This window comes from Dendrobates tinctorius, unplaced genomic scaffold (genome assembly GCF_039654945.1).
Source record: "Dendrobates tinctorius isolate UK_male_01 unplaced genomic scaffold, ASM3965494v1 ptg000232l, whole genome shotgun sequence".
Taxonomy (NCBI): domain Eukaryota; kingdom Metazoa; phylum Chordata; class Amphibia; order Anura; family Dendrobatidae; genus Dendrobates; species Dendrobates tinctorius.
Genome location: NW_027361899.1, coordinates 5,210,350 through 5,237,646, shown reverse-complemented (window position 1 = coordinate 5,237,646; position 27,297 = coordinate 5,210,350). Strand labels below are relative to the sequence as shown.

The 27,297-nt window shown below is 41.4% G+C and overlaps 1 protein-coding gene across 2 annotated transcripts in view; it reads right to left on the bottom strand.

The window, feature by feature from the left end:
* The window catches only part of ZFAND3 (zinc finger AN1-type containing 3), a 239,952-nt gene that overhangs the window by 68,358 nt on the left and 144,297 nt on the right, over positions 1-27,297 (bottom strand). For both annotated transcript variants that reach the window (XM_073556275.1, XM_073556274.1), the window contains exon 3: positions 12,163-12,342. In XM_073556275.1, coding sequence (XP_073412376.1) covers positions 12,163-12,342 — 180 coding nt within the window. The remainder of the gene's footprint in view (positions 1-12,162; positions 12,343-27,297) is intronic.

Sequence of the window (27,297 nt, the reverse complement as noted above, 5' to 3'; positions counted from 1 at the left end):
CAGAAAAAAATAGTTGTTTGAACCAAACAAAAGTCCAATCTGGAGGTGAATGTGCTACACCGGACCAGGCCCAGAATACAGCCACACTGTCAGCAAGCAGAGGGTTAATCCTCGTAACGAGCAACTAAAGATCTGCTGAAAATTGCCTATAAGAAAAAGTCTAAAAACAGAGTCCAGACCCAGACACCAGGCTACACAAACAACATCTCACAGCTTCATGGTGCTGCATGTAAATTACCCGAACGCCAGGAAAACAAAGACAAGTCTCCAGCAACCAAAATACAATCTTACAACTTCACCGCAGCGTTTCCTCATGGCGGGAAATCATACGATGTATTCAAGAATCTCATCTATTCACACACTCGTTACTATCCACAAAGCAGTGCAGAAGTAGCTATACTCATACATAGGGGGCAGTATTATAGTAGTTATATTCTTGTACATAGAGGGCAGTATTATAGTAGTTATATTCTTGTACATAGGGGCAGTATTATAGTAGTTATATTCTTGTATATAGGGGCAGTATTATCGTAGTTATATTCTTGTACATTGGGGCAGTATTATAGTAGTTATATTCTTGTATATAGGGGGCAGTATTATAGTAGTTATATTCTTGTACATAGGAGCAGTATTATAGTAGTTATATTCTTGTACATAGGAGCAGTATTATAGTAGTTATATTCTTGTATATAGGGGGCAGTATTATAGTAGTTATATTCTTGTATATAGGGGGCAGTATTATAGTAGTTATATTCTTGTACATAGGAGCAGTATTATAGTAGTTATATTCTTGTACATAGGAGCAGTATTATAGTAGTTATATTCTTGTACAAAGGGGGCAGTATTATAGTAGTTATATTCTTGTATATAGGGGGCAGTATTATAGTAGTTATATTCTTGTACATAGGAGCAGTATTATAGTAGTTATATTCTTGTACATAGGAGCAGTATTATAGTAGTTATATTCTTGTACAAAGGGGGCAGTATTATAGTAGTTATATTCTTGTATATAGGGGGCAGTATTATAGTAGTTATATTCTTGTACATAGGAGCAGTATTATAGTAGTTATATTCTTGTACATAGGAGCAGTATTATAGTAGTTATATTCTTGTACAAAGGGGGCAGTATTATAGTAGTTATATTCTTGTACATAGGAGCAGTATTATACTAGTTATATTCTTGTACATAGGGGCAGTATTATAGTAGTTATATTCTTGTACATAGGGGCAGTATTATCGTAGTTATATTCTTGTACATAGGGGGCAGTATTATAGTAGTTATATTCTTGTACATAGGGGCAGTATTATAGTAGTTATATTCTTGTACATAGGAGCAGTATTATACTAGTTATATTCTTGTACATAGGGGCAGTATTATAGTAGTTATATTCTTGTACATAGGGGCAGTATTATCGTAGTTATATTCTTGTACATAGGAGCAGTATTATAGTAGTTATATTCTTGTACATAGGGGCAGCATTATAGTAGTTATATTCTTGTACATAGGAGCAGTATTATAGTAGTTATATTCTTGTACATAGGGGCAGTATTATAGTAGTTATATTCTTGTACATAGGGGCAGTATTATAGTAGTTATATTCTTGTACATAGGGGCAGTATTATAGTAGTTATATTCTTGTACATAGGAGCAGTATTATACTAGTTATATTCTTGTACATAGGGGCAGTATTATACTAGTTATATTCTTGTACATAGGGGGAGTATTATAGTAGTTATATTCTTGTACATAGGGGCAGTATTATAGTAGTTATATTCTTGTACATAGGGGCAGTATTATAGTAGTTATATTCTTGTACATAGGAGCAGTATTATAGTAGTTATATTCTTGTACATAGGGGCAGTATTATAGTAGTTATATTCTTGTACATAGGAGCAGTATTATACTAGTTATATTCTTGTACATAGGAGCAGTATTATAGTAGTTATATTCTTGTACATAGGGGCAGTAATATAGTAGTTATATTCTTGTACATAGGGGCAGTATCATAGTAGTTATATTCTTGTACATAGGGGCAGTATTATAGTAGTTATATTCTTGTACATAGGAGCAGTATTATAGTAGTTATATTCTTGTACATAGGAGCAGTATTATACTAGTTATATTCTTGTACATAGGAGCAGTATTATAGTAGTTATATTCTTGTACATAGGGGCAGTAATATAGTAGTTATATTCTTGTACATAGGGGCAGTATCATAGTAGTTATATTCTTGTATATAGGGGACAGTATTATAGTAGTTATATTCTTGTACATAGGGGCAGTATCATAGTAGTTATATTCTTGTATATAGGGGACAGTATTATAGTAGTTATATTCTTATACATAGGAGCAGTATTATAGTAGTTATATTCTTGTACATAGGAGCAGTATTATAGTAGTTATATTCTTGTACATAGGGGCAGTATCATAGTAGTTATATTCTTGTACATAGGGGCAGTAATATAGTAGTTATATTCTTGTACATAGGGGCAGTATTATAGTAGTTATATTCTTGTACATAGGAGGCAGTATTATAGTAGTTATATTCTTGTACATAGGGGCAGTATTATAGTAGTTATATTCTTGTACATAGGAGCAGTATTATACTAGTTATATTCTTGTACATAGGGGCAGTATTATAGTAGTTATATTCTTGTACATAGGGGCAGTATTATAGTAGTTATATTCTTGTACATAGGAGCAGTATTATAGTAGTTATATTCTTGTACATAGGGGCAGTATTATAGTAGTTATATTCTTGTACATAGGGGCAGTATTATAGTAGTTATATTCTTGTACATAGGGGCAGTATTATAGTAGTTATATTCTTGTACATAGGAGCAGTATTATACTAGTTATATTCTTGTACATAGGGGCAGTATTATACTAGTTATATTCTTGTACATAGGGGCAGTATTATAGTAGTTATATTCTTGTACATAGGGGCAGTATTATAGTAGTTATATTCTTGTACATAGGGGCAGTATTATAGTAGTTATATTCTTGTACATAGGAGCAGTATTATAGTAGTTATATTCTTGTACATAGGGGCAGTATTATAGTAGTTATATTCTTGTACATAGGAGCAGTATTATACTAGTTATATTCTTGTACATAGGAGCAGTATTATAGTAGTTATATTCTTGTACATAGGGGCAGTAATATAGTAGTTATATTCTTGTACATAGGGGCAGTATCATAGTAGTTATATTCTTGTACATAGGGGCAGTATTATAGTAGTTATATTCTTGTACATAGGAGCAGTATTATAGTAGTTATATTCTTGTACATAGGAGCAGTATTATACTAGTTATATTCTTGTACATAGGAGCAGTATTATAGTAGTTATATTCTTGTACATAGGGGCAGTAATATAGTAGTTATATTCTTGTACATAGGGGCAGTATCATAGTAGTTATATTCTTGTATATAGGGGACAGTATTATAGTAGTTATATTCTTGTACATAGGGGCAGTATCATAGTAGTTATATTCTTGTATATAGGGGACAGTATTATAGTAGTTATATTCTTATACATAGGAGCAGTATTATAGTAGTTATATTCTTGTACATAGGGGCAGTATCATAGTAGTTATATTCTTGTACATAGGGGCAGTAATATAGTAGTTATATTCTTGTACATAGGGGCAGTATTATAGTAGTTATATTCTTGTACATAGGAGGCAGTATTATAGTAGTTATATTCTTGTACATAGGGGGCAGTATTATAGTAGTTATATTCTTGTACATAGGAGGCAGTATTATAGTAGTTATATTCTTGTACATAGGGGCAGTATTGTAGTAGCTATATTCTTGTACATAGGGGGCAGTATTATAGTAGTTATATTCTTGTACATAGGGGCAGTATTATAGTAGTTATATTCTTGTACATAGGGGACAGTATTATAGTAGTTATATTCTTGTACATAGGGGCAGTAATATAGTAGTTATATTCTTGTACATAGGTGCAGTATTATAGTAGTTATATTCTTGCACATAGGAGCAGTATTATAGTAGTTATATTCTTGCACATAGGAGGCAGTATTATAGTAGTTGTATTCTTGTACATAGGAAGCAGTATTATAGTAGTTATATTCTTGTACATAGGGGGCAGTATTATAGTAGTTATATTCTTGTACATAGGGGGCAGTATTATAGTAGTTATATTCTTGTACATAGGGGGCAGTAATATAGTAGTTATATTCTTGTACATAGGAGCAGTATTATAGTAGTTATATTCTTGCACATAGGAGGCAGTATTATAGTAGTTGTATTCTTGTACATAGGAAGCAGTATTATAGTAGTTATATTCTTGTACATAGGGGGCAGTATTATAGTAGTTATATTCTTGTATATAGGGGGCAGTATTATAGTAGTTATATTCTTGTACATAGGGGCAGTATTGTAGTAGCTATATTCTTGCACATAGGGGGCAGTATTATAGTAGTTATATTCTTGTACATAGGGGCAGTATTATAGTAGTTATATTCTTGTACATAGGGGCAGTAATATAGTAGTTATATTCTTGCACATAGGGGCAGTAATATAGTAGTTATATTCTTGTACATAGGAGCAGTATTATAGTAGTTATATTCTTGCACATAGGAGGCAGTATTATAGTAGTTATATTCTTGCACATAGGAGGCAGTATTATAGTAGTTGTATTCTTGTACATAGGGGGCAGTATTATAGTAGTTATATTCTTGTACATAGGAGCAGTATTATAGTAGTTATATTCCTGTACATAGGGGGCAGTATTATAGTAGTTATATTCTTGTACATAGGGGCAGTATTATAGTAGTTATATTCTTATACATAGGAGCAGTATTATAGTAGTTATATTCTTGTACATAGGAGCAGTATTATAGTAGTTATATTCTTGTATATAGGAGCAGTATTATAGTAGTTATATTCTTGTACATAGGGGGCAGTATTATAGTAGTTATATTCTTGTACATAGGGGCAGTATTATAGTAGTTATATTCTTATACATAGGAGCAGTATTATAGTAGTTATATTCTTGTACATAGGAGCAGTATTATAGTAGTTATATTCTTGTACATAGGAGCAGTACTATAGTAGTTATATACTTGTACATAGGGGGCAGTATTATAGTAGTTATATTCTTGTACATAGGGGCAGTATTATAGTAGTTATATTCTTGTACATAGGAGCAGTATTATAGTAGTTATATTCTTGTATATAGGGGGCAGTATTATAGTAGTTATATTCTTATATATAGGGGCAGTATTACAGTTGTTATATTCTGGTACATAGGGGTCATAATTGAGTTTATGTTTTATACAGAATGAATATACCGTACACCATTCTAAGTTATAAAAATGAGCAATTCTAGTATTCAATAGTAGAGCATTCCAGCAGTATAATGTTAGATATCCCACCACAGTCTGTCGTCTTTATAAGACTGCCTCATTCTTCTCGTTACTGTGCATCAGAGATGGAAGGACCGGTCTCGGCTGCTCTTGTCCTCGCAGGACCTGTGACTGGAGGCGGCTCATACCGGGCACTTTTCCTCCACTAATGAGATCACTTAAGAAAAATGGATTTGTCAATCGTCCGTCTGGGAAGTCTCGGCCGTCCTGCGGTGCGTTCTGTGAGCTGTATTAGGTGAGGACGCTCATCAGATAGCGGCAGCTTTCCTGCAGATTTATTGGTCTCGCAAACTTCTCTTAATTAACATGACATTTACATAACAGTAGCTCATTAATTTCAGGCTACGGGCGCCGGGGGCTAATTAGTGATGCATTACCTCTTCCCAAACAGGTTGTCAAATTTCTGCTATTACCAACATCATCATCGCCGGCGTGTTAATGATTTACCTTTTTCACATTAAATGTGTCTCTCTCCCTACAAGCCGCAAAAAAGGCGCAGACACCTCGAGTCTCGCGGATCCTTCGTCCTTTCCGCTTCAGAGATTTCTGGTTGTGAATCCTTCCAGGATTTGTGTTTTCCTGAGAAAGTATCTGTTCCCGTCCTCCGGGGAACGCAGATCCCTCTGTGATTCTCCATATTCACAGCGCATTAATGGGCTGCAGATTACTATTGTGTGGACCTGCCACTATTCCCTTGAATCAGCCGTGCTGAGTTGCACCAACAGCAATGGGAAAGTTTTCACACCCTTTAATTCAGGCTGACAATTACAGAAGCAGCATTGTTACGTGGTCACATTATACGTAGCCGCACTGTTACGTGGTCACATTATACGTAGCCGCACTGTTACGTGGTCACATTATACGTAGCCGCACTGTTACGTGGTCACATTATACGTAGCCGCACTGTTACGTGGTCACATTATACATAGCCGCACTGTTACGTGGTCACATTATACGTAGCCGCACTGTTACGTGGTCACATTATACATAGCCGCGGTGTTACGTGGTCACATTATACATAGCCGTGGTGTTACGTGGTCACATTATACATAGCCGCACTGTTACGTGGTCACATTATACATAGCCGCACTGTTACGTGGTCACATTATACATAGCCGCGGTGTTACGTGGTCACATTATACATAGCCGCACTGTTACGTGGTCACATTATACATAGCCGCACTGTTACGTGGTCACATTATACATAGCCGCACTGTTACGTGGTCACATTATACGTAGCCGCACTGTTACGTGGTCACATTATACATAGCCGCGGTGTTACGTGGACACATTATACATAGCCGCACTGTTACGTGGTCACATTATACATAGCCGCGCTGTTACGTGGTCACATTATACATAGCCGCGCTGTTACGTGGTCACATTATACATAGCCGCGCTGTTACGTGGTCACATTATACGTAGCCGCACTGTTACGTGGTCACATTATACGTAGCCGCACTGTTACGTGGTCACATTATACGTAGCCGCACTGTTACGTGGTCACATTATACATAGCCGCGCTGTTACGTGGTCACATTATACATAGCCGCGCTGTTACGTGGTCACATTATACGTAGCCGCGCTGTTACGTGGTCACATTATACGTAGCCGCGCTGTTACGTGGTCACATTATACGTAGCCGCACTGTTACGTGGTCACATTATACATAGCCGCACTGTTACGTGGTCACATTATACGTAGCCGCACTGTTACGTGGTCACATTATACGTAGCCGCACTGTTACGTGGTCACATTATACATAGCCGCGCTGTTACGTGGTCACATTATACATAGCCGCACTGTTACGTGGTCACATTATACATAGCCGCGCTGTTACGTGGTCACATTATACATAGCCGCGCTGTTACGTGGTCACATTATACGTAGCCGCACTGTTACGTGGTCACATTATACGTAGCCGCACTGTTACGTGGTCACATTATACATAGCCGCGCTGTTACGTGGTCACATTATACATAGCCGCACTGTTACGTGGTCACATTATACGTAGCCGCGCTGTTACGTGGTCACATTATACGTAGCCGCACTGTTACGTGGTCACATTATACATAGCCGCACTGTTACGTGGTCACATTATAAGTAGCCGCGCTGTTACGTGGTCACATTATACATAGCCGCGCTGTTACGTGGTCACATTATACGTAGCCGCACTGTTACGTGGTCACATTATACATAGCCGCGCTGTTACGTGGTCACATTATACGTAGCCGCACTGTTACGTGGTCACATTATACGTAGCCGCACTGTTACGTGGTCACATTATACGTAGCCGCACTGTTACGTGGTCACATTATACATAGCCGCACTGTTACGTGGTCACATTATACGTAGCCGCGCTGTTACGTGGTCACATTATACATAGCCGCGCTGTTACGTGGTCACATTATACGTAGCCGCACTGTTACGTGGTCACATTATACATAGCCGCACTGTTACGTGGTCACATTATACATAGCCGCACTGTTACGTGGTCACATTATACATAGCCGCGCTGTTACGTGGTCACATTATACGTAGCCGCGCTGTTACGTGGTCACATTATACGTAGCCGCGCTGTTACGTGGTCACATTATACGTAGCCGCGCTGTTACGTGGTCACATTATACGTAGCCGCACTGTTACGTGGTCACATTATACGTAGCCGCACTGTTACGTGGTCACATTATACGTAGCCGCACTGTTACGTGGTCACATTATACATAGCCGCACTGTTACGTGGTCACATTATACGTAGCCGCGCTGTTACGTGGTCACATTATACGTAGCCGCGCTGTTACGTGGTCACATTATAAGTAGCCGCGCTGTTACGTGGTCACATTATACGTAGCCGCGCTGTTACGTGGTCACATTATACGTAGCCGCGCTGTTACGTGGTCACATTATACGTAGCCGCGCTGTTACGTGGTCACATTATACGTAGCCGCGCTGTTACGTGGTCACATTATACGTAGCCGCGCTGTTACGTGGTCACATTATACATAGCCGCGGTGTTACGTGGTCACATTATACATAGCCGCGGTGTTACGTGGTCACATTATACATAGCCGCGCTGTTACGTGGTCACATTATACATAGCCGCGGTGTTACGTGGACACATTATACATAGCCGCGCTGTTACGTGGTCACATTATACATAGCCGCGGTGTTACGTGGACACATTATACATAGCCGCACTGTTACGTGGTCACATTATACATAGCCGCACTGTTACGTGGTCACATTATAAGTAGCCATGCTGTTACGTGGTCACATTACACATAGCCGCACTGTTACGTGGTCACATTATACATAGCTGCACTGTTACGTGGTCACATTATACGTAGCCGCGCTGTTACGTGGTCACATTATACATAGCCGCACGGTTACGTGGTCACATTATACATAGCCGTGGTGTTACGTGGTCACATTATACATAGCCGCGGTGTTACGTGGTCACATTATACATAGCCGTGGTGTTACGTGGTCACATTATACATAGCCGCGGTGTTACGTGGTCACATTATACATAACCGTGGTGTTACGTGGTCACATTATACATAGCCGCGCTGTTATGTGGTCACATTATACATAACCGTGGTGTTACGTGGTCACATTATACATAGCTGCGCTGTTACGTGGTCACATTATACATAGCTGCGGTGTTACGTGGTCACATTATACATAGCCGCGGTGTTACGTGGTCACATTATACATAGCCGCGCTGTTACGTGTTCACATTATACATAGCGGCGGTGTTACGTGGTCACATTATACGTAGCCGCGCTGTTACGTGGTCACATTATACGTAGCCGCACTGTTACGTGGTCACATTATACATAGCCGCACTGTTACGTGGTCACATTATAAGTAGCCGCGCTGTTACGTGGTCACATTATACATAGCCGCGCTGTTACGTGGTCACATTATACGTAGCCGCACTGTTACGTGGTCACATTATACATAGCCGCGCTGTTACGTGGTCACATTATACGTAGCCGCACTGTTACGTGGTCACATTATACGTAGCCGCACTGTTACGTGGTCACATTATACGTAGCCGCACTGTTACGTGGTCACATTATACATAGCCGCACTGTTACGTGGTCACATTATACGTAGCCGCGCTGTTACGTGGTCACATTATACATAGCCGCGCTGTTACGTGGTCACATTATACGTAGCCGCACTGTTACGTGGTCACATTATACATAGCCGCACTGTTACGTGGTCACATTATACATAGCCGCACTGTTACGTGGTCACATTATACATAGCCGCGCTGTTACGTGGTCACATTATACGTAGCCGCGCTGTTACGTGGTCACATTATACGTAGCCGCGCTGTTACGTGGTCACATTATACGTAGCCGCGCTGTTACGTGGTCACATTATACGTAGCCGCGCTGTTACGTGGTCACATTATACGTAGCCGCACTGTTACGTGGTCACATTATACGTAGCCGCACTGTTACGTGGTCACATTATACGTAGCCGCACTGTTACGTGGTCACATTATACATAGCCGCACTGTTACGTGGTCACATTATACGTAGCCGCGCTGTTACGTGGTCACATTATAAGTAGCCGCGCTGTTACGTGGTCACATTATACGTAGCCGCGCTGTTACGTGGTCACATTATAAGTAGCCGCGCTGTTACGTGGTCACATTATACGTAGCCGCGCTGTTACGTGGTCACATTATACGTAGCCGCGCTGTTACGTGGTCACATTATACGTAGCCGCGCTGTTACGTGGTCACATTATACATAGCCGCGCTGTTACGTGGTCACATTATACATAGCCGCGGTGTTACGTGGACACATTATACATAGCCGCGCTGTTACGTGGTCACATTATACATAGCCGCGCTGTTACGTGGTCACATTATACATAGCCGCGGTGTTACGTGGACACATTATACATAGCCGCGCTGTTACGTGGTCACATTATACATAGCCGCGGTGTTACGTGGACACATTATACATAGCCGCACTGTTACGTGGTCACATTATACATAGCCGCACTGTTACGTGGTCACATTATAAGTAGCCATGCTGTTACGTGGTCACATTACACATAGCCGCACTGTTACGTGGTCACATTATACATAGCTGCACTGTTACGTGGTCACATTATACGTAGCCGCGCTGTTACGTGGTCACATTATACATAGCCGCACGGTTACGTGGTCACATTATACATAGCCGTGGTGTTACGTGGTCACATTATACATAGCCGCGGTGTTACGTGGTCACATTATACATAGCCGTGGTGTTACGTGGTCACATTATACATAGCCGCGGTGTTACGTGGTCACATTATACATAACCGTGGTGTTACGTGGTCACATTATACATAGCCGCGCTGTTATGTGGTCACATTATACATAACCGTGGTGTTACGTGGTCACATTATACATAGCTGCGCTGTTACGTGGTCACATTATACATAGCTGCGGTGTTACGTGGTCACATTATACATAGCCGCGGTGTTACGTGGTCACATTATACATAGCCGCGCTGTTACGTGTTCACATTATACATAGCGGCGGTGTTACGTGGTCACATTATACATAGCCGCACTGTTACGTTGTCACATTATACGTAGCCGTGGTGTTACGTGGTCACATTATACGTAGCCACGCTGTTACGTGGTCACATTATACATAGCGGCGGTGTTACGTGGTCACATTATACATAGCCGCACTGTTACGTGGTCACATTATACGTAGCCGCACTGTTACATGGTCACATTATACAAAGCCGCGCTGTTACGTGGTCACATTATACGTAGCTACGCTGTTACGTGGTCACATTATACATAGCCGTGGTGTTACGTGGTCACATTATACATAGCCGCGCTGTTACGTGGTCACATTATAAATAGCCGCGCTGTTACGTGGTCACATTATACATAGCCGCGCTGTTACGTGGTCACATTATACATAGCCGCGCTGTTACGTGGTCACATTATACATAGCCGCGCTGTTACGTGGTCACATTATACATAGCCGCGCTGTTACGTGGTCACATTATACATAGCCGCGCTGTTACGTGGTCACATTATACATAGCCGCGCTGTTACGTGGTCACATTATACATAGCCGCGCTGTTACGTGGTCACATTATACATAGCCGCGCTGTTACGTGGTCACATTATACATAGCCGCGGTGTTACGTGGTCACATTATACATAGCCGCACTGTTACGTGGTCACATTATACATAGCCGCGGTGTTACGTGGTCACATTATACATAGCCGCGCTGTTACGTGGTCACATTATACATAGCCGCGCTGTTACGTGGTCACATTATACATAGCCGCACTGTTACGTGGTCAAATTATACATAGCCGCGGTGTTACGTGGTCACATTATACATAGCCGCGGTGTTACGTGGTCACATTATACATAGCCGCACTGTTACGTGGTCACATTATACATAGCCGCACTGTTACATGGTCACATTATACATAGCCGCACTGTTACGTGGTCACATTATACATAGCCGCACTGTTACGTGGTCACATTATACATAGCCGCACTGTTACGTGGTCACATTATACATAGCCGCACTGTTACGTGGTCACATTATACATAGCTGCGTATACTCCGATCACATCTAAAGCTGCACTGAGTATTGTGCTGCCTTCCTCTGATGTCGGGCTCCTTCCCTTCTGGGGCTCAGCGAGGCATCTGAATGCAGCTCTGGATGTGACTGGAGTAGGAGCGCAGACAGTAACATCAACATCGGAGCGGCTCCTTACATTCTTCGTCGCTGGGAGAGGCTACATTCAGGTCTGTGGCGCGCGGTGCGCTGGGGCTGCCGCTCTGCGGGGGTAGAGAGGTATTTTCGTTGTCACTGTTTATCTCGCTGGGGAATAGATCTGATTGGCTGCTGCTTGTGCTGGGGGCGGAGTCCTCGTCCGGCTGCTTCTTCTGGAAATCTACATGAAGAGACAGAAAACAAGACATCAGGAAAAGCAACAATGTGTCCAGTGACAGGTCAGAGGTCACACTGCACGGCATGCGCATCAGACACCCTCATCCACCCTGCCTATTGCCTCCACCAACCTGACACGCTTATCGCCTTTACTTCCCATGTTAATATATCTCCATATATCCCTGCTTGTCTACTGTTTCCATCCTGCCTGCAGCTTCCATTATCCAGACCTACTGTCCCCACAAACCTGTCCTGCCAACTTGTCTCCATATATCCTACTTGCTTATTGCTTCCTCCCCAAACATCCTGCTTGCCTACGGTTTCCACCATGCCAACAGTCCTAAACTCTGTTCAGCCTCCTCCTGGCCGTTGGGAATAACACGCTATATCAGTATATAATCGTGACTTTCTGTCTCTGACAGCAACTGGAACAGCGGATGTCTCTAAACCCTCTACGCAGCAGGGGGTGCACATATTTTTGCAAGTGATTGCATTTATAGTCACTTTCCTTCTGGAGCCTGAAGCTCAGGTGTAACGCTGATACAGTGTGAGGAGCAGGGAACTACAAGGCTCATCCTCCCCAGCAGAGCGGTAATACTGGGGCCGATTGTCTGTGAAGCATTCGGGACGTGGGGCGTCACGGCGGAGCCGAGAAACGCTGCAGCTACACCTATGTGCAATTAGCAGCAGAGGTGAGAAGCGAGACGTTAGCACCAAAGAATAATTCACCGCTACTATACGGAGTCATGTAGACCGGCGGCGAGACAAAGGAATGACCGCCCTGCGACGAGCAGCGCTACCTGAAGGGAGCACGATGCTACGAGGCAGAAGCGGGACCAACCGTAGGGCTCCCACAGCAGATTCTGCAACTCAGACTGGACGGTAATAATGCGACCAGAGACGAGACTGATGAGCGAGGATGATCAGAGTCGCCGTGGTGGGTGTGCAATGTAAGCAGAGTTCATGGTTTCTGGAGTCTTCCCACTACACTATCACCTGCCCGCCAGAATGACTTATTGATTGCCAGGAGTCTGATATCTGGGATCCCTAGCGTTCCCAAGAGCAAAGATCTGCAGAGCCTTGTCTGAATGGATCGGAGGTGCTCATGCTCTGCTCTATGCACTGTCTGTGCCGAAGAATGCAGAGCCATTTCCACCACCTCCATAGAGAATGAATAGATCGGAGGTGCTCATGCTCTGTTCTATGCACTGTCTGTGCTGGAGATAACAGAGCCATTTCCAGCACCCTCATAGAGGATGAATGGATCGGAAAGGGTCATGCTCTCCTCTATGCACTGTCTGTGCCGAAGAATGCAGAGCCATTTCCAGCACCCTCATAGAGAATGAATAGAGCGGAGGTGCTCATGCTCTGTGTACTGTCTGTGCCAGAGAATGTTTCCAGCACCTCCATAGAGAATTAATGGATCTGAGGTGCTCATGCTCTGCTCTATGCACTGTCTGTGCCGGATATAACAGAGCCATTTCTAGCACCTCCATAGAGAATTAATGGATCTGAGGTGCTCATGCTCTGCTCTATGCACTGTCTGTGCCGGATATAACAGAGTCATTTCCAGCACCTCCATAGAGAATGAATAGATTGGAGGTGCTCATGCTCTGCTCTATGCACTGTCTGTGCCGGAGATAACAGAGCCATTTCCAGCACCTCCATAGAGGATGAATGGATCGGAGATGCACATGCTCTGCTCTATGCACTGTCTGCGCCAGAGAATGCAGAGCCATTTCCAGCACCTCCATAGAGAATGAATAGAACGGAGATGCACATGCTCTGCTCTATGCACTGTCTGTGCTGGATATAACAGAGCCATTTCCAGCACCTCCATAGAGGATGAATGGATCGGAGGTGCTCATGCTTTGCTCTATGCACTGTCTGCGCCAGAGAATGCAGAGCCATTTCCAGCACCTCCATAGAGAATGAATGGATCTGAGGTGCTCATGCTCTGCTCTATGCACTGTCTGTGCCGGATATAACAGAGCCATTTCCAGCACCTCCATAGAGAATGAATAGATCTGAGGTGCTCATGCTCTGCTCTATGCATTGTCTGTGCCGGAGAATGCAGAGCCATTTCCAGCACCCTCAGAGAATGAATAGATCTGAGGTGCTCATGCTCTGCTCTATGCACTGTCTGTGCCGGAGATAACAGAGCCAATTCCAGCACCCTCATAGAGGATGAATGGATCTGAGGTGCTCATGCTCTGCTCTATGCACTGTCTGTGCCGGAGATAACAGAGCCATTTCCAGCACCTTCATAGAGAATGAATAGAGCGGAGGTGCTCATGCTCTGCTCTATGCACTGTCTGTGCCGGAGATAACAGAGCCATTTCCAGCACCCTCATAGAGAATGAATGAATCGGAGGTGCTCATGCTCTGCTCTATGCACTGTCTGTGCCGGAGATAACAGAGCCATTTCCAGCAACTCCATAGAGAATGAATGGAGCGGAGGTGCTCCAGCGCCTGGGAGAGAAAGCAGACCCTTGTTCTAATCTGGGACGATGCCTATAACATGGGCAGAAGAGAACGGGTTTGGACTGATGGAGGAGAACTGAGAAATGACTCTGAAAACGGCTGTGTCTACAGCTCCTGTCTAGAAGTATGCGTCTCTATAGTAACAGACCACAAGCCACCGAAGTGCAGTGACCTACAGCAAGCCAGTGCATCATGGAGGAGCAGTCCTCTGTACAGCAGATAGACCTTCCTGTGAGCCCCTGTTTGTGGTCAAACACGCCCGCAATCACTGCTCTGCTGCGTGTCACGGTGATCGGATACGGCAGATGTCGCCTTTACCCAGCGGCCGGTGCCATCTCATAGATCCGCTGCCGCTGGAAGCAGAGGCCCAACTGGTCCCAATCCTTCAGGGCTCCCCCTTCATTTCTAGCCGGGCGCAGAGCGAGGACAAGGAGAACAATTCACAAGAAGAAAATTTCCATGTGCTCATGAATCAAAATGTCAGACAAGCGGCACGGAAAGAGAAACTGACCTATATTTGTGAACCCAAAAGGTCGGAGCTGATGAATTCTCTTGAGGCGGATACAGCAGAGCTGAGCGGGCGCCGTGCATCCGGCACTATAGAAATATACATAACCATGGATCAATTCCGATGTAAACTGCGTCGTCCACCGGGGACACATAACATAATATCACACTGCGCGACCCTATCACATCCTGCGCTGGAGGAGGCCCGAGATCGGGCTGGTCTGGTGCATGCCGGGACTTGCTAAGCCTGACCTAAGTGGAGATCGGTCTGGCCTTACATACGAGGGATTCGTTTGGCCTGAGGCTAGTTTCACATTAGCGTTTTTTTGCGCATCGTGCGCGTCCATGCGCTCCTATGTTTACCATGTGGGGCGCATGGTCTTGCATTTGCATGCGTTCTCGCCAGACGCAACCTGTTGCATTTTTGGGTCCACCGAAAGGCGTAAAAAAAACGCATGCGCATGGAATGCAACAAAATAACACATTGCAGTCTATGGGAACGCTGGCGTGTGCATGGACATGCGTTCGTCTACATTTTCGTGCGCATGCGTTTTTGACTTAAAAATGTGTAGACACTGGTTTTAACCCCTAGAGAACGAAAGCGCCAAAAAAAACGCAAACACATGCAAAAACGCATGACGCGTTTTTTGCATGCGTTTCTATGGCGCACGATGCACTGCGCAAAAACCCGCTAATGTGAAAGTAGCCTTACATACGAGGAGACTGACTGGGCCAGACGTACGTTGGGACAGGATTCGCCAGGCGCACAGACACACCGGATCGGTCCGATTTACCTGCAGAACGGTCCGATGCATGTGGAGATCGGTCTGCCCTTACGTGCAAGGGATTAGGGTAGGGCCACAAACACATTACGGAAACTGTCAGCAATGGTGGCACCGAAGAGAAAAGCATTAACTTGGGATTTCTCCTTAAAATACAATCTCAGCTGGTGGAAAACCTTCTCACCACTGAACAATGCACAGCGGCATCCTCACAGTATCAGCCACGGCATCCCCCTATACAGAGCGACTCACAATGACACCCACCCAGTGGCTGACAGACTTCCCGAACTCGCTGAAGGTGGCCACAGTGTCCTCATTGTTGCCAGACTAACCGTCCCCTCTCCACACAGAGCGTGCAGTGGGAAGTATGTGGCATCAGACGCTGCAGAACTTCTTTGGGAACTTAGTCAATTCTGAAACTAAAGACACTTGTTATAGATGTCTTTGTAACCGTCCATGCCAGGAGGGGTTAACATGGCAGTGATGGTCTCCTGACTTTTTAAGGGCTCTCCACTACTGAAGATGGATAATCTTGGTCCTGGGGGGACGCACAGACTATGTACCGGCCTGGTGTGTACAGAGATGCTGGTGCCAGGGAAGCGCTTTAATCTGCTGGGGGCACTCGAGGCTTAACTGGCTCCAATCTCCATTGTTACTATGTAAATCCCGTCTCCAGGGGGCTTCTCCGGAAAGAACAAAACCTCGTCCTTTCATTTAGCCCCAAATCCCTTCCTGGGAGATGAGAGCGGCTCTATTAGTACAAATCCCTTCAAGAGGAGGAAGGAGCGAGGGAGGGGGATCCGCTGACACTCATGTGCTACTTATACAGGTGAACCAGCCGGGCTGCACTCAACGTGGGGGTCTGCGGGGACCTCACTGCGCCGACTACTCCCCACAGGACCACTTACACTACATGAGCAGCAGATAATCCGCAGACGGAGCTAAACGGCAGCAAACCGATGAACGGGCACCGCCATCCACACGGAGGCGCCAGGGGGACAGTCAGGATCTGCCACCATCACCACAGACCCCACAGCAGTGAGCGGACCCCACAAAAGGCTGACAGTCAGGAGCTTCTGCTGTTTACATCCAGGGGATACAACCTTGCTGAGATCCAATCCTCCAACACTGGAAGTTTGTTACAATTGTTTCTTCTGTGATGTGAATAATGTATCAGCACAAGGAGAGTAACCAGGGAAGATCTGCACTGACACATTGCAACAAACTCACCACCTGTGAAACACAAACAATAATGCTCAGCACCACCTTCTTATACCATCAGAAACCGACGGGATATAAGAAAACAAAAACAGCTGGAACATTAACGACAAAGTCCTTAGCTTGTGTACTATCTGCGGTTTTACACAGGACTGCAGGTGACATCTCCAATATCAGTACCCTGTTACACAGTGAGTCTCGCTGCAGCATCTCCTCCTGCTTAGACACACATGATGCATGCCACACTTTGGCCACTAGAGGGAGGCAGAGAGCTGGCACACAACGCTAACGCTTTGGGCTTGAGGTTCGCGCCTGTCTCCGCTTCGGAGTTTGCTTTACAAAGCCAGTTACCACAATACCGGGAGTGGACTTTATATTAGTAGACATAGCAAAGGTGTATTAACCCAGAAGATGGTCTATAAGTGATACGAGTTCAGGTTAAAAAATAAACTTTTAATGAGATGAATATAAAATCATACAACAAATACTGCCCCTATGTACAAGAATATAACTACTATAATACTGCTCCTATGTACAAGAATATAACTAATATAATACTGCCCCCTATGTACAAGAATATAACTACTATAATACTGCTCCTATGTACAAGAATATAACTACTATAATACTGCCCCTATGTACAAGAATCTAACTACTATAATACTGCTCCTATGTACAAGAATATAACTACTATAATACTGCTCCCTATGTACAAGAATATAACTACTATAATACTGCTCCTATGTACAAGAATATAACTACTATAATACTGCTCCCTATGTACAAGAATATAACTACTATAATACTGCTCCCTATGTACAAGAATATAACTACTATAATACTGCTCCCTATGTACAAGAATATAACTACTATAATACTGCTCCTATGTACAAGAATATAACTACTATAATACTGCCCCTATGTACAAGAATATAACTACTATAATACTGCTCCTATGTACAAGAATATAACTACTATAATACTTCCCCTATGTACAAGAATATAACTACTATAATACTGCTCCTATGTACAAGAATATAACTACTATAATACTGCTCCTATGTACAAGAATATAACTACTATAATACTGCTCCTATGTACAAGAATATAACTACTATAATACTGCTCCTATGTACAAGAATATAACTACTATAATACTGCTCCTATGTACAAGAATATAACTACTATAATACTGCCCCTATATACAAGAATATAACTACTATAATACTGCTCCTATGTACAAGAATATAACTACTATAATACTGCTCCCTATGTACAAGAATATAACTACTATAATACTGCTCCCTATGTACAAGAATATAACTACTATAATACTGCTCCTATGTACAAGAATATAACTACTATAATACTGCCCCTATGTACAAGAATATAACTACTATAATACTGCTCCTATGTACAAGAATATTACTATAATACTGCTCCTATGTACAAGAATATAACTACTATAATACTGCTCCTATGTACAAGAATATAACTACTATAATACTGCCCCTATGTACAAGAATATAACTACTATAATACTGCTCCTATATACAAGAATATAACTACTATAATACTGCCCCTATGTACAAGAATATAACTACTATAATACTGCCCCTATATATAATACTGCCCCTATGTACAGGAATATAACTACTATAATACTGCCCCTATATACAAGAATATAACTACTATAATACTGCCCCTATGTACAAGAATATAACTACTATAATACTGCCCCTATGTACAAGAATATAACTACTATAATACTGCCCCTATATATAATACTGCCCCTATGTACAGGAATATAACTACTATAATACTGCTCCTATATACAAGAATATAACTACTATAATACTGCCCCTATGTACAAGAATATAACTACTATAATACTGCCCCTATATATAATACTGCCCCTATGTACAAGAATATAACTACTATAATACTGCCCCTATATATAATACTGCCCCTATGTACAAGAATATAACTACTATAATACTGCTCCTATGTACAAGAATATTACTATAATACTGCTCCTATGTACAAGAATATAACTACTATAATACTGCTCCTATGTACAAGAATATAACTACTATAATACTGCCCCTATGTACAAGAATATAACTACTATAATACTGCTCCTATATACAAGAATATAACTACTATAATACTGCCCCTATGTACAAGAATATAACTACTATAATACCAGGGTGGATAAAAATCTTGATTTTTTTAAAAAAATCAAAAAAATCAGATTTTTTTGATTTAAATCAGATTTTTTTGATTTAAATCATTTGATTTAAATCAGATTTTTTAATCAAGTTGTACACAAGCAAAACTTTGTCTTTTTGCAAATCTAATTGTTTTACACAAATAAAAATATTAAAACAGTTGATTATGAAACCTAATAATTTTTATTTGCACTATTAAACACTCAGAATTGAACTACAGAGAGTAAGTACTTTTTAACAATAGCCTATCTCTAACGTTTGAAGTAAGCAAACATCTTCAGTGAATACATCAGTCCTTTAAGCCTACTGTTTATTTAGGACTTTTAATAGGAAAACCAGTTGTCCTGCTTGCTTTAGCAGTTCCTAAGCGGTTTCGGACTGTTGTGTGCACAAAACCAAATGAAGAAAACAATCTCTCTACTCCTGCGGATGAAGCCGATGCAGTCAGTAGCTGAGTAGCTAGATTTATTATCTTTGCTGGAAGAACAAGTGATTGCGACTTCCACCAGTCCAGTGGTTTTAGTTCATTGACGACGTTATCTGCAAACATGTATTTTTGAAATGGTGCAGATTCACACTTCAATTTCAGCACAGTTGCCACAATGTCATGGTTAGTATTGGCGAGCCACTCCATTGCAGAGTTGATTTCCGCCTCAGATAATTTTTTCCCTCTGTAGATGGGATGCAAGATATTGGCTAAATAGTGTTCTTCTTTTAATGCTTGGTCCTTGCGGTGCTGTATTGCAACCTTTACATTGTTTGAGAGGTTCAAGAGATCTAGAGAACCTTCTAAATCTTTCCAAACTTCTGTGGCATCAGCTATGGTTGCAGTATCTTTCTGCATTTTATCCAACGCAATCGATATTGGCTTTAACCTTTCCAAAAGGTCCTCGGCATTTCTCTTCACACCAAGATTTAATACTTTGCTTCGTATATTAGCATCAATTTTATCCCGATGTGTTTCGCAAATGGACAGTAATTTTGACCAGTTGTTAATAAACAGTTCCAAGCAGTCAGCCAAGGTATTCCATCTAACATCTTGTGGTAGAACCAACTTCAGTCCTCCCATTTCCTTGTAGGTTGCATGTGCAAAATGATTATTGCGGAAATATTTAACAATTTCTACAACATGTTCCTTGACACCCAAAATATGCAGGTCTTTTGCCAAAAGATGCAACAAATGGGCAGAACAACCGTATGTAATGACATTTGTGTCATCCTGTGCCAGTTCCGCTCGCATTTTTGCCACATTGCTTGCGTTATCAGTAACTAAGCTCCTTACTTTACATCCAAACTGTTCTTGGCATTGGTGAATTGAGTTCTTAGCAATTTCAAGTAAATATTCAGCAGTATGTGAATTTCCAGATGTGTCGATTGTGTCTGTAAGGTAAGTTTCACCATCTTCTGTTGTGACACAAGTGCAAATTATGGGGTCGTTGTGGATGTTGCTCCAACCATCCAAGCTCATGTTAACAACCTTGTCTTTCAAATATTTTGTACAAGCCGCTCTTTCTATGTCGTATACAGCCTGAAGATGTTTTCCTGAGATATCAAATCTACTTGGTGGTTTGTAGCCTGGTCTAATTCCTTCGATCATTTGTACAAACAATGGGTGCTCAACTAGTCGGAAAGAAGAATTGGTTGCAAATATGAATTTAGCAATTAATTCATCAAAATGTTCTTTCTGGCTCGTCGTAGTCTTTAAGATGAATTTTTCTACACTTTGCACGCAAAGTTTTTTTTTTGGGCTGCTTTGTTGAAGTTGTACCCAGATATTGATTGTCACGTGCAGCACAAGCCATATTTGACCCTGAAAGCACAGAAATTAAAAATATAAATCGACTGCGTATTTGAAGAAATATAACGAAAATATTGAAACAAACTTTTTGAACAATGTAATGGTCCTCGTCCTATAAGGGCTGTCTCAAAAGTTATGCTACTCAAGTTTTCCGGTGAGGTTGCTGTAATACTGGTAACTAATATCAGAGCCTCAGCAACTGAAAAAAATTATGTCACAAAAGTTTTAAAAATGTTTTTTTTTTAAAATGGTCAATTTGGCAGACTTCAAAAGTGAATTGCAGCCTACAATAAAAAAAAAATAAGCGTATACACACTTTATTTTTACTTAAAGGACATGTGCACCTTTATTTTTTAAGGTGCAGCCAGTCACAGTGTGCACATGTCCTCCCCCCCGCAGCTCTCTTACCTCCGATGTCAGCGCTGCGGGGATCCGTGGCTTCGTTCTGCCCGTCCGCGAGAGCGCCTCCATTCATTTCAATGGAGCGTGCGGCCCGCTGACGTCACGCCGCTGGATCACTGCGAGTAGGCCGCAACCGGAGGACGGGAGGCGGACGGTCAAAACGAAGCCACGGATCTCAGCGCTGCGGGGATCGGAGGTAAGAGCGCTGCGGGGGGAGGACATGTGCACCTTAAAAAAATTAAGGTGCACATGTCCTTTAGCGTTAATTTTCTGTGAAATATTGCCTTAACATAAATTTAAATTCTATACTCCAGAACTACCAGTGCTAGAAATTTTTCTTTTCATAGACTTTAACCATCCCAGTAAAATGTCTGTTAAAAAAATAGGTTGTAAATTAATTGCCAGACTTACCACTAGTACTAGGCTCCTGGTGCATAAGAAGCTGTGGGGGTTCATTGACATTAGTTGTATCACTATCAACATCTTCATTTCCCTTCTGGTTGCAGTTTTCATAATGTGATTTCAAACGGCAAACAAGTCCTTGGAAATCCTTTTGACAGTATTTGCACTTTGCTCTTGCACCTTTCTTTCCAAGATCTGCTGCTGGCATCTCAACAAAATGAACCCAAATAGGGTCTCTCTTACGACCTGCTGCCATGGCTCACACAGATCACTTATGAAGTTTGATTGTTACTACAGCCTGAGCCAAGCACTGCTGATGTTACTACAGCCTGAGCCAAGTACTGCTGACTATCCAACAAGTTTGGGCATGTCAACTGAATGCAGGGAAAAAGAAACTAAACCAAAACTGAAACCAAGCTAGAAGTGTGGAATTAAAGGGGCAGTATGAACAAAATGTGGAGGCTATTAATAGTTTATACAATTAAGACATGCTGCTTTTAAACACCTACCTATTGCCATATAGTAAAACAAAAAAGATTTTTACTTACTTTGGGGTCCCCCCCTCACCCTGGCGTTAGATCGTTGCCCCTAGTTTCGTCCGTGTAACTATGGGCGCACATGCACACTGCTCTCACTTCTCATTTTAATCGTGATTTATATTAAAAAAAACCTTTTGATTTAAATCAGTGATTTAAATCATGATTAAAATCATGATTTAAATCGATCCGATTTAAATAGAAAAAAATCTTTTGATTTAAATCGTGATTTAAATCATGATTTAAATCGGCGTGATTTAAATCAATCCACCCTGTATAATACTGCCCCTATATATAATACTGCCCCTATGTACAAGAATATAACTACTATAATACTGCTCCTATATACAAGAATATAACTACTATAATACTGCCCCTATGTACAAGAATATAACTACTATAATACTGCCCCTATATATAATACTGCCCCTATGTACAAGAATATAACTACTATAATACTGCCCCTATATATAATACTGCCCCTATGTACAGGAATATAACTACTATAATACTCCCCCCTATATACAAGAATATAACTACTATAATACTGTCCCCTATGTACAAGAATAACTACTATAATACTGCCCCTATGTACAAGAATATTACTACTATAATACTGCCCCTATGTACAAGAATATTACTACTATAATACTGCCCCTATGTACAAGAATATTACTACTATAATACTGCCCCCTATGTACAAGAATATAACTACTATAATACTGCTCCTATGTACAAGAATATAACTACTATAATACTGCTCCTATGTACAAGAATATAACTACTATAATACTGTCCCCTATGTACAAGAATATAACTACTATAATACTGTCCCCTATGTACAAGAATATAACTACTATAATACTGCCTCTATGTACAAGAATATAACTACTATAATACTGCCCCTATGTACAAGAATATTACTACCATAATACTGCCCCTAAGTACAAGAATATTACTACTATAATACTGCCCCTATGTACAAGAATATAACTACTACAATACTACTCCTATGTACAAGAATACAACTACTATAATACTGCTCCTATGTACAAGAATATAACTACTATAATACTGCCCCCTATGTACAAGAATATAACTACTATAATACTGCCCCTATGTACAAGAATATTACTACTATAACACTGCCCCTAAGTACAAGAATATTACTACTATAATACTGCCCCTATGTACAAGAATATTACTACTATAATACTGCCCCCTATGTACAAGAATATAACTACTATAATACTGCTCCTATGTACAAGAATATTACTATAATACTGCCCCCTATGTACAAGAATATAACTACTATAATACTGCTCCTATGTACAAGAATATTACTATAATACTGCCCCCTATGTACAAGAATATAACTACTATAATACTTCCCCCTATGTACAAGAATATAACTACTATACTACTGCCCCTATGTACAAGAATAATACTACTATAATACTGCCCTCTATGTACAAGAATATAACTACTATAATACTGCCCCCTATGTACAAGAATATAACTACTATAATACTGCTACTATGTACAAGTATATAACTACTATAATACTGCCCCTATGTACAAGAATATAACTACTATAATACTGCCCCTATGTACAAGAATATAACTACTATAATAATGCTCCTATGTACAAGAATATAACTACTATAATACTGCCCCTATGTACAAGAATATAGCTACTATACTACTGCTCCTATGTACAAGAATATAACTACTATAATACTGCCCCTATGTACAAGAATATAACTACTATAATACTGCCCCCTATGTACAAGAATATAACTACTATAATACTGCTCCTATGTACAAGAATATAACTACTATAATACTGCCCCTATGTACAAGAATATAACTACTATAATACTGCCCCTATGTACAAGAATATAACTACTATAATACTGCCCCTATGTACAAGAATATAACTACTATAATACTGCTCCTATGTACAAGAATATAACTACTATTATACTGCTCCTATGTACAAGAATATAACTACTATAATACTGCTCCTATGTACAAGAATATAATTACTATAATACTGCCCCTATATACAAGAATATAACTACTATAATACTGCCCCTATATACAAGAATATAACTACTATAATACTGCCCCCTATGTACAAGAATATAACTACTATTATACTGCTCCTATGTACAAGAATATAACTACTATAATACTGCCCCTATGTACAGGAATATAACTACTATAATACTGCTCCTATGTACAAGAATATAATTACTATAATACTGCCCCTATATACAAGAATATAACTACTATAATACTGCCCCTATATACAAGAATATAACTACTATAATACTGCCCCCTATGTACAAGAATATAACTACTATTATACTGCTCCTATGTACAAGAATATAACTACTATAATACTGCCCCTATGTACAGGAATATAACTACTATAATACTGCTCCTATGTACAAGAATATAACTGCTATTATACTGCTCCTATGTACAAGAATATAACTGCTATAATACTGCCCCTATGTGCAGGACTGTGCATCTCTGGCTTCACACGCTGTATATCCTTAGTTTATACATGCTGTATGTTGCGACTGTTGAGAATTTCCAGCTATGCTTCCAGTTTGTATGTTCGGTGCTTGTTTCTGTGTTCGGGCAGCTATGGGGTGAGTCTTGTTACAGCTTTTAGGCTGGAAATATTCAGGAATTGATTTTGTGGCCGTTACAAGGTTACAGTGAGGCCAGGCCGATGTTTTAAATCTGAGTAAATGCTCCGTGCTAAGAGGGAAGAAATCCAATACCACGGTATAAACACGAAGCCGAGCGCGAGAGGAGGAGTCCGACATATGGAAGCGTCTGCTCACATGTAATTCATACTATCTGCATCTCCCGCACCAGAGCAAGGTGACCACAAGGTAAATGGATGCAGATGCTTCCATAAGATGTTCCGCAGGAGCAGAGTTGTGTATTATAGAAGTGAGGTTCTGCAGCAGCTGAGGTGCATATGAGATTATGCAGAAGGAGCTGAGGTGTGAAGTATCAGGTTCTGCAGCAGCTGGGGGGCGGATTCATATTAGGAGATAGGTAGATGGGTGAATACACTGGACACGGCCACTTGGACAAATATGTAAATGCACGGAGCCTGGCTTGTTGGATAGATGTACTGTACCTTGTCGGATGGACAGTTACATAGATGCACTGGACATAGTTGGTTGAACAGGTGGTTAAATGCACTGTACATTACTGGTTGGACAGATGAGTAAATGCACTGGAGATGGCTGGTTGGACAGATGAGTAAATGCACTGGAGATGGCTGGTTGGACAGATGAGTAAATGCACTGTACATTACTGGTTGGACAGATGAGTAAATGCACTGGAGATGGCTGGTTGGACAGATGAGTAAATGCACTGTACATTACTGGTTGGACAGATGAGTAAATGCACTGTACATTGCTGGTTGGACAGATGAGTAAATGCACTGGAGATGGCTGGTTGGACAGATGAGTAAATGCACTGTACATTACTGGTTGGACAGATGAGTAAATGCACTGTACATTACTGGTTGGACAGATGAGTAAATGCACTGTACATTGCTGGTTGGACAGATGAGTAAATGCACTGGAGATGGCTGGTTGGACAGATGAGTAAATGCACTGTACATTACTGGTTGGACAGATGAGTAAATGCACTGTACATTACTGGTTGGACAGATGAGTAAATGCACTGTACATTACTGGTTGGACAGATGAGTAAATGCACTGGAGATGGCTGGTTGGACAGATGAGTAAATGCACTGTACATTACTGGTTGGACAGATGAGTAAATGCACTGTACATTACTGGTTGGACAGATGAGTAAATGCACTGTACATTGCTGGTTGAACAGATGAGTAAATGCACTGGAGATGGCTGGTTGGACAGAAGAGTAAATGCACTGGAGATGGCTGGTTGGACAGATGAGTAAATGCACTGGAGATGGCTGGTTGGACAGATGAGTAAATGCACTGGAGATGGCTGGTTGGACAGATGAGTAAATGCACTGGAGATGGCTGGTTGGACAGATGAGTAAATGCACTGGAGATGGCTGGTTGGACAGATGAGTAAATGCACTGGAGATGGCTGGTTGGACAGATGAGTAAATGCACTGGAGATGGCTGGTTGGACAGAAGAGTAAATGCACTGTACATTGCTGGTTGGACAGATGAGTAAATGCACTGGAGATGGCTGGTTGGACAGATGAGTAAATGCACTGGAGATGGCTGGTTGGACAGATGAGTAAATGCACTGGAGATGGCTGGTTGGACAAATGAGTAAATGTTCTTGGCACAGTTGGTTGGACTGGTGGGTAAATATACAGGTTATATTTCTCTATTCCCTTGGTGTGGAGATGGCTGCGCGCAATAGATGGGGGGATTCGATACTTTAGGCCCCGGAGATGCCGATGTGTAATGTAATTATTACACTTTCTCTAATTTTCCCGTAATTAATTATAGCGTCCGGGCGGCGGCTTCACACAAACACTGCAGCTACAACCAAATGTGCGATTTCTCGCTTTTTTCGGAGCGATTAGTGGGTTTCGTACAACATATAGCAGATGGCCGGC